The sequence below is a fragment of the Branchiostoma lanceolatum genome, chromosome 13 (genome assembly GCF_035083965.1).
Source record: "Branchiostoma lanceolatum isolate klBraLanc5 chromosome 13, klBraLanc5.hap2, whole genome shotgun sequence".
Lineage (NCBI taxonomy): Eukaryota > Metazoa > Chordata > Leptocardii > Amphioxiformes > Branchiostomatidae > Branchiostoma > Branchiostoma lanceolatum.
In genome coordinates this window covers 14971494-14981106 of record NC_089734.1, presented here as the reverse complement: position 1 = coordinate 14981106, position 9613 = coordinate 14971494, and the positions used below count along the sequence as shown (strand labels likewise).

The following is a 9613-nucleotide window of genomic DNA, read 5'->3' as shown; positions in this document are numbered from 1 at the left end:
ATATGTACCGTGTACATATATATCGACCTGTTTTTGGTAAAAGAAATTACTAACTTTGCAAAACAGGTTGCAGTGAGGGAGCCCCAGGAATGCCTGGTAGAGACGGGCGTGACGGACCTGCGGGTGCTGCCGGAGCTCCTGGCCTACCCGGTCCGGTTGGACCGGCCGGACCACCTGGATCTGATGGGGCGGTTGGACCTGCCGGACCGACTGGATCTGACGGAGCGGTTGGACCGGCCGGACCGCCTGGATCTGACGGAGCGGTTGGACCGGCCGGACCACCTGGATCTGACGGGGCGGTTGGACCGGCCGGACCGCCTGGATCTGACGGAGCGGTTGGACCGGCCGGACCGCCTGGATCTGACGGAGCGGTTGGACCGGCCGGACCGCCTGGATCTGACGGAGCGGTTGGACCTGCCGGGCCGCCTGGATCTGACGGAGCGGTTGGACCGGCCGGACCGCCTGGATCTGACGGGACCTGTGGCAGCTGTAACAACACTGACAACCCGTCGCAAATGAAAGGTAATTCGGAAAAGCTTTTTTTTTGTCAATTTCATCTTGATTTCGGATTGGATTGTTTCTATAGCTTTCATTGTTTTCAGCACATTCAAAGAGTACATGACAGGTTCGTATCTGTTTTCTCACAACCATGCATACGTCTAATAATACAACTGGCGATAACATAGAAACAAGAATTGAAAGAAGCTATATGGTAGTAAAAATATTAGAAAACTAGTAAGACCGCTAGTTTTTTAGCCAAGTAAAAATCAAAAATGTTTGACCCCTGACCTCCCTCACGAAACCCGCGAAACACCCGGCGGCGCTAACTCCCCTAACTTCCCGGCTTCGCGCGCTACACGCACGCAAAGCTGTTTTGTTCTGGGGAATACCCTATCCCGGTTATAACCGGGTCCAGCACACAAGGCATATTTCTGTATCCCTAGTTAAGTCGGGACTGGCAGCTTAAGGGTTCAATTAAGATATAGATACGTTTTAAGAAAATTTGTTTTGTAGATTGTAACGACGTGTACAAGGAAGGCCACAACACCAGCGGTGTCTACACCATCCAACCAAACGCTTCCAGTGAACCTTTTCAAGTCTACTGTGAGATGGAAAACGGCTTCGGCTGGACTGTCATCCAGAAGCGCTTCAACGGTTCTGTAGATTTTGCTAGGGACTGGGAAACTTACAAAAACGGGTTTGGGGCTCTTGTCGGTGAGTTTTGGCTCGGAAACGATAAAATTAACCAAATCTCTAACGCTCAAATATACCTTTTGCGCATCGAACTCGAGAATTGGTCCTCGGAATCGAGGTACGCGGAGTATGATGGGTTCTATATCGAGGATGAAGCAGCAAAATACCTTCTGCATGTTGGTGCCTACAGCGGCACTGCTGGTGATGGTGGGTTAGGGTTAAGCTATCACAATGGTCGCAAGTTTTCCACACACGACCAAGATAACGACGTTTGGAGCGATAACTGCGCCACTGTCCATGGCGGTGGTGGTTGGTGGTATAGAATCTGTGACACCGTTAACCTGAACCAGCCGTACAAGCATGGCGGCGGGGGGACTCATTACAATGGTATGCAATGGTGGGCGTGGACAGCTCACCGGTTCTCCATCAAGTCTTCTGTCATGAAGATCAGACCTGCTCCTTAGTAATAACTGCCGCTTAACTAAACATTGCATTTCCTTTCCTCTGCAATAAATGTCGCAAAACTAAACCTTGCATTTCCTTTCGTCAACAATAACTGCCGCAAAAAAATCTTGCCTTTCCTTTCGTCTACAATAACTGCCGCAAAAATAAATCTTGCCTTTGTTTTCCTCTGCAATAAATGCCAAAAAACTAAACCCTGCCGAAACAGTAACAGCTTTGCATGTAGCGTTTTCACTTTAATACAAAGTCCCTTTCTGAAGAGTAATGCTGGCAAACTGTGATCTCTAATGGGTGAAGACTGGGTTGCTTGGCATTCGGGTTTACAAGCTTTTTTACGTTAGGTGAAATCTGCCTATAGAAGTAAAGTCATTCTACATAAGCAGCTATACTGATCGGCAAGTTCGCATAATGCACAGGAAATATTGTGCGTTCATTCATTAATTCATTCATTCATATTGCAAACTCAAAATCTACCTGTTCATGTAAAGCGAAATATCGTAAACTCAACATAAAGCGTAGTTGGTCCTCACGAAGTAGTAGGTATCCCACCGCCCCCATGCAGACCTTTTAACGTACATGTTCCACAAAGTGTGCTTCTGGAGCAAAATTGTATTGAGATGACAAAAGTATCTTTCTACTATTGAAACTGTGTCAAGAACCGGGAATAAACGTAGAGACGGCGACGTTTCCCGTTATGACAATTCCAGCTGCAGTTTTCAGACTGATTAGAAGGTGGCGCTGCAACACTTTGTCCTTGTTTAGTGTATGGAATTCGTCAACAGGTTCCTTTCCTGGCTGTTTGGAAAATTCTGATCATTTTCATACTTAGCAAGTATAAAGCCGCATCAAAGACAACATAATCTAAACTCGATTTTACATCCTTTTGCCTTTTTTATTCCCAAAACTAATCTAGAATGGAAAAAGTCGTTCTTGTTTGACGGAACATGATTGTAGGGGCAGTAGTCTCCAAGCAGTTGCAAAGACCAAATCCAACATGGCAAAACATACTTCTTCTGCCAGTTGGATACGGTCTTCGCATCCGATAGATCTGCTTGGAGAGTAGACGGACAGTAGTGTCCTGTTGTTGCGCTTGGATCAGCGTTAGCTTGTAACGTTATCATTAGTGAACTTCAGTCCTATCGAGACGTAAGTTGGACGCATTTATAACAATACTATAACAATGGCAATCTAAATACATTACATGTTTAGCATTGTAGTAGGCCAAGCGATTGTATGTAAGCAACGTTATGATCACTAGGTGCATTTCATTCCTAGTAAGTTTGACAGATTTAATTTATAACTCAGTTCCAACGTAGGTGATAAAATAATGAGGTTTAAATACATAATATGTATAACATTGTAGTAGGCCAATCGTTTGCATGTGGGTAACAACGTGCAAAACTAGGTGCATTTTTTTTCTTATCAATAAGTAAGTTTGGCGAATTTATAACTTAGTTCCAACGTAGGTGATAGAACAATGACGGTTTAAGGTACATAATATGTACAACATTGTAGTAGGCCAAGCGTTTGTAGGTGTGCAACGTTAACGTTATCACTAGGTGCATTTTATCTTTATCTGTAAGTAAGTTGTGCGAATATAATTTAGGTCCAACGTAGGTGATAGAACAATGACGGTTTAAAGGCACATAATATGTATAACATTGTAGTAGGCCAAGCGTTTGTATGTAGGCAACGTTATCACCAGGTGTACTTTATCCGCATCTGTAGGTAAGTTGTGCGAATTTATAACTTAGTTCCAACGTAGGTGATAAAACAATGAGGTTTAATTACATAATATGTATAACATTGTAGTAGGCCAATTGTTTGTAGATGTGCCATAAGTTGTGGGTTAGAGAACGGAGATGAAGCAAAGCAATTCATTTTGGTTTAAAAAGCCTACAATGTATAGGGTATGACAATAGATAACGGTCTGTAGCAGAAAAGAAACGTTATTGCATCAGTGTTAGATTATGTTGATACACATAGCTTAACAACAGGCTAAGTAGTGTATCACCGAAAATAATTATATACTATTGTTATCCCTTATTATTATACAAATATACCATCCCTTATCATAATAGAAAGGCTTTGAGTATAAGGTGTAGTACATATAGTAAGTATAACAGATTTTGTGATGATAATGATGGTGATAATTAAGATGTTGATCATAATGATGACGATGATGATGATATTGGCGATGATGATAGTGATGATGATGATAGTGATGATGATGATGATGATGATGATGATGATGATGATGATGATGATGATGATGATGATGATGATGATGATGATGATGATGATGATGATGATGATGATGATGATGATGATGAAATCAAAACATGGTGTATTTTTACTTTTTTTGCTCTGGGCCTTTTTCCAAATAAGACTGAGTTCTTAACATTTATGATTAAATGTTTGCACGCACACACACACACATGGACACACACACACACACACACATACACACACACACACGTGCACACATACACCGACATGCACACACACGCACACGCACTGATACATGCATACAAACACACGCATATATAGACACCGACACACACACACACACACACGCACACACTGAATAATTGATCGATGATCAGAACATTCGTCAAACAGAAGGCGTAACGTGCTCACTTCTGTTGTAGATGCGTTCGTGCCCACAAACTGCTTACGCCACGTGCATGTACGTGAAATCTAGGCTGACCGGTTTTATTAGCGATGCACATTATGAAGTTAGTTCAGATAAGATACGTAACAAGTAACTCATAATTATCTAGTATACTCTTCTCCTAATTAAACACATAATCATATTGTATAGTACACAAGAAAGACAGACAGCAGCATAGCAAGTTTGCATCGTCACCAGGGGTCAGAGTTGAAGGTTCAGTCCCAATACGACGATCGGCAGAACGACAGGTTTTCCACCAGGTTAAAGACCGCCGATGGCAACGCTGCCAAATCATACCCGTGACGTCACGCAAATCAGCTAGAATCGTCGCTTTCAGCGCTTTTACGTCACAAAATCGGTTTGAAAACGAATTCACTGCTTGAAAAATACCCCCCCCCCCCCCGAATTTCGATACAAGTGCAATCCACATGGGTGATATGGTTACAATCCCCACTATTTATCACTGGAAGTCATTTTTAAAAAGGTCAAAGGTACCCTCACCTAAACCGTCAGAGCTAAGGTCTCCCAGATTTTGGTAAAGCCACCGATTACAACACGTGTTTACAAACACATGCCGTTGAACCATTACACTACTCTTTTATCTATATATTTATAAAATATTCACAGATAAATATCTGTGAGGTGCTGACGAAAGGATCCTTCGACGTTCCTAGAGACGGCCTAGACAAGAGTTGATACTGACATACTGTAAATGCAGTCACTTTCACGGTGGTTTTACCTTCAAGGTAAGAGGGAAAAGACTGTTTCCACGGTGTTTGAAGTGCGCAGTAGTCGAAATAAATGAGTAGAAGTACAAAACACATATTCGTGGTTATATGATTTCCCGTTTAAGTGCCACTGCAAAAACCAGGAAAAAAGTGACGGAAACGTTGATGGATCTTCATGATTTTTTTGCAGGTGTGTAGATGTTGTAGAAACGGAGGTCAAGTTCAAAAATGGTTCTCCTGGCATTTTCCATCGGTACTGCAGCGGGCTTTGTGTGGATGTGTATTTGTATGTTGCCAGCATAACTCAAGAAGCTGTTGATGGATCTTTATTATATTTATTGGATGGGTAGGGTTTACAGAAAGGAAGGTCAAGTTCGATAATGAGCCTTCTAGCGGGTACTTGAGTTACTGCATCGGAGCTTCAAAAATTTAGGGGCGTATTTTCTGAAAGTCATGATTTTTGTGTGGTAGATAGTTCATGCTACAGAAAGTTAGTACTGTAAATTTTGCCCCCCTAGCGGCGTGTTTAAAACTGCAGAACGTGTTTTTGTTTTGACATTCGGACATGAATAACTTGAGAAGGGGTCGACAGATCGTAGTGATGTTTTGTATGTAGAGAGCTCAGATGGTGCTTGACATAATCAATGACTAATTATTCAAATCAGGAGCTAATTTGCATAATTACTTATGAAAGTTTGTTAATCCACTGCATTTCATAATGGGACATGTGACTGTTCACGAAAACAGGTCAACAGAGGGCCTTGTCTAGAAGTATAAACAAACAGACGGGTCAAATAAATAAACATGGGGCACCCACTATTCTCCAAGCAGAGGAGTGGGTCCAGCTGGTTTTTAACATGTTCAGTTTAGGAATTTTTGTTCAAAATACGGTTGGCGACATAGCTAAAAGGGGACAAAATAGAAAGCCTGACAAAAGCACCTAAAAACACGTCGAAAACCCAGCTAGACCCACTCCTCTTGGAGAGTACACTGCACCAAAACTGCACCACTGCTAGGTGCGGAAAAGTCACATGTACTATGATCTACTATGTCTCTCAAAATGTCTATGATATGGAATAAAGATTTATTCTATTCATATATATTGACTGCACCATTTCATCATCACTGTCAACTTACAAAACTGCTATATCGAACCTTTGTGGCCCATATAATATTAACATACTCATATTTTTTCATGACCAGTTATAACATATATCAGCACACTCTACACATATATTAGTCCTGTACCACCAATGATTTTCAACACTATCTAGACTGGACATATTCTCCCTCGCCCATCATAACTTCCAAATGGTATGGTGCATGATCAAATTTGCAGCGGGTGATAAGCATGTAAATATTAATCACTATCCATAATAAGCCTTGATTATTTTGCGAAGATAAAGTGTTCGTTGAACTCTAGTTAAGAAATAAAATTAATGAAATAGATTGCGTAAAAATAGCCCAGTATAGGACAAGAGTTAAACATGTGTTTACCAAGCCTCGAAATAAAAGCTTTTGTATCTATATAGATACAGATACAGATACAGAACACTATCTAGACTAGACATATTCTCCCTCGCCCATCATAACTGCCAAATGGTATGGTGCATGATCAAATTTGCAGCGGTTGATAAGCATGTAAATATTAATCACTATCCATAATAAGCCTTGGTTATTTTGCGAAGACGTTCGTGGAACTCTAGTTAAGAAATAAAATTAATGAAATAAATTGCGTAAAAATAGCCCAGTATCGGACAAGAGTTAAACATGTGTTTGCCAATCCTCGAAATAAAAGCTTTTGAAAATGAGGGAACACGTGTACAGTGTAACAAGTAATTTATTTGTATTTGTATTTATTGAAAATGAAAGACAAGTCGTAACACTGGGTCAGCCTAGGCAGCTTTCGCTGGTAACGGCTGACCCACAAATACAGACGAACATACAGTTAGATCATTACACTATCATAATACATGCATAGTTAATGCGATACCTACCTACCTACCTACCTAGTCCCTTGACCTCCGGGTCGTTGGGGGGACAAGGTAGCAGTGAAGATGGAGATCTGTCTCCAGGCTCGTCTGTTTCTTACAGCAGCCAGCCTTTCAGACAGGCTAAGGGACGTCCACTCCGCGATGTTATCCTGCCAGGATTTCCTCTGTCGTCCCCTACGGCGACCTCCTTCCAGGGTGCCCTGCAGTATGGTCTTGGCCAGGTTGTCGTGGCATGTCACGTGGCCGAACCATTGAAGCTTACGTCTCTTGACCGTTGCTAGCAGTGGTTCCTGTGGGCCAACGATGTTGCGTACAATACAATGCATAAAACAGTATAGAATCATTTGACTCAGCAACAACCATGCAATATATACATTGACATAATAATATACATTAACATGATAAAGTCGTTGGGGGAATGGTCTACAATAATATAGCATTGCGGTGGAATAGATGGAAGGTTGATAGGAGGTAAATTTAAAATCAGGACAACAGGCTAGGTGGGATTTGCATCGGGCCTTGAATATTCTCAGTGTGGGTGCGTTTGTGACGTTTCTGGGTAGACTATTCCAGAGCCGTGATGTGTAGGGGATAAAACTGTTCTTGTAGATGTTGGTTCTGCATCGAGGGATGTGAAGATGTACTGAGTTACGGAGGCGGAGCTGGGTTCGGGCTTGTCTTGTTGACGGGATGAGTGGCTGGGGTGGGGTGGTACAGGGCCGGTGACGAGTTTGTACATGATCACTAGACGGTTGTAGTTTCGCCTAGTTGAGAGCCTATCCCACCCAAGCTCTTGTAGCACGTCTGAGTACGGTGTCCTGACCTTGGCGCTGCGCCTGTAACAAGGCGGCCTGCGTGGTATTGCACACGTTCCAGTACCTTGGTATACTCATTTGGTATTGACATCCACAGACACGCACAAGATCTCTCGAGACAAAAGAGCGTGATTCGCGCCACAGATGCGACTCTGACGACTTGAAATAAGGTCACAGGAGAGAAGAGGGTCGGAGCGCCAGATAGACTGACAGGTCTAAGGTGAGTTCAAAACAAGCCAAGAAAAGGCGTCGCCAACCTGAAATAGTTTCAACATCTGAACTAGATAATTTTGTTTGCTTGTTTATTTGTTTGTTTGTTTGTTTGTTTGTATTGACACCTGGTAAACCACCTGATGTGTCGCACGACGTGAGAGGCTCTATGTCTAAGCAATTAGGTAAATAAGTCTGGGCCGCAGTGAAATAATTATCATGACCTATTTGGTAGATTTGTGCACACAAAATGATCTCAGAGTCTGTGCAAGCCATGTGTATCAGCACAAGTGATATATCTTAAGCCCTCAGCGAAGTATTGGCCAAAATCAAAGAAGAACAACAAAATCGAGAATCAATCGTTCGGTTAACTATTTGCTGTGTTTTCAGTCATTTGCACTTTCCTGACCACTTAGACTTCATGGTGAAGGCAACTCTTTTAGCCAAACTTTTTTCCCCTTTTTTTCATTCTCACATCAGGTTTGAGGTGCGTAGAAGACATCATCCACATAATAAAATCAGTATATATGAAGCATTCTTTTACCGATGGTACCACAATAAAGACTTGAATCTCTAAAATAGTTAATTGCATCGAACAGCAGTTAATTGCCCCCTCCAAAGTAAATGCGACCAGTCAGTGACAAGCATTTACAACCAATTATATTGAATATCCTATCAACAAACTGACGTGACAATTAGAAATTTACCAATCGATCATATTCCTAGGTGCATAAATTCATTCGGATCGACAGATGATGACATGGACATGTAATTTCTTATTTCATGGAGAACAACAAGATAATTTGTTGACCTTAGCCTTAACGACACTGCACCAGAATCCGAAGGGGCAAGGCACTCCAGTTGTTCCGGACGCCAATAGGTTATTTTAGCATTCTATAGGAATTGCAACGTACTTCTTTGATTATTATATCGTATCAAAAATAGTATATATTTCCTGACCTAGAATGAAGAAGGTAATACAGCAGATTGTAATGGTTCTCATCGTCAAGATGATTAGAAGAAGTTTAGACGCAGTATGTTGTCCTGGATGCAAGGTCAAGAAACCATGGTCATCTTGCGCCTCCCATAGTAGATCATTATCTAGTAAGGGTATCGGTTACAGACCTAACTTCCTTCGGGAGGCCACTTGTCTCCTTTGCAGTACGGAGTTACAACAGGATGTGCTAAATTCTTCTCAGCCAAACTCTATATGCCTTCCTAACAATGTCTATGTAGCAGTTAGGGGCTTCGTATTTGGGAAACTAACAAAAAAAGTTCCACAATGATATTTTACCTTGCACAAAATATTAAATAATGCAGTCATTAAGTCGACGCTTCTACGTGGCTTTTATAATTAACATCAGGAATCGAATAGAGAATCTCTCTGATGCTAGGGTCACATTACAAATCCGGGGCCCGGCCGGACAGTCTTTGGGAACGAAAAGTATGATATAAAAGACAACAAAAACACAAAACGTACCCAAAATAATTTAAGAGCATAGCTTGTGCAAATTCATTGACATACACTTTGATTTT

At 41.7% G+C, this 9613-nt stretch overlaps 1 protein-coding gene across 1 annotated transcript; it reads left to right on the top strand.

Annotated features, from left to right (window-relative positions):
• Window positions 1–50: 50 nt before the first annotated feature.
• LOC136447281 (ficolin-2-like) lies at window positions 51–2142 on the top strand. The gene is made up of 2 exons (XM_066446011.1): window positions 51–522; window positions 1015–2142. The coding sequence occupies exons 1-2, from the start codon at window positions 90–92 to the stop codon at window positions 1656–1658; spliced, it is 1077 nt and encodes a 358-aa protein (XP_066302108.1). The 5' UTR covers window positions 51–89; the 3' UTR covers window positions 1659–2142.
• Window positions 2143–9613: the final 7471 nt, after the last annotated feature.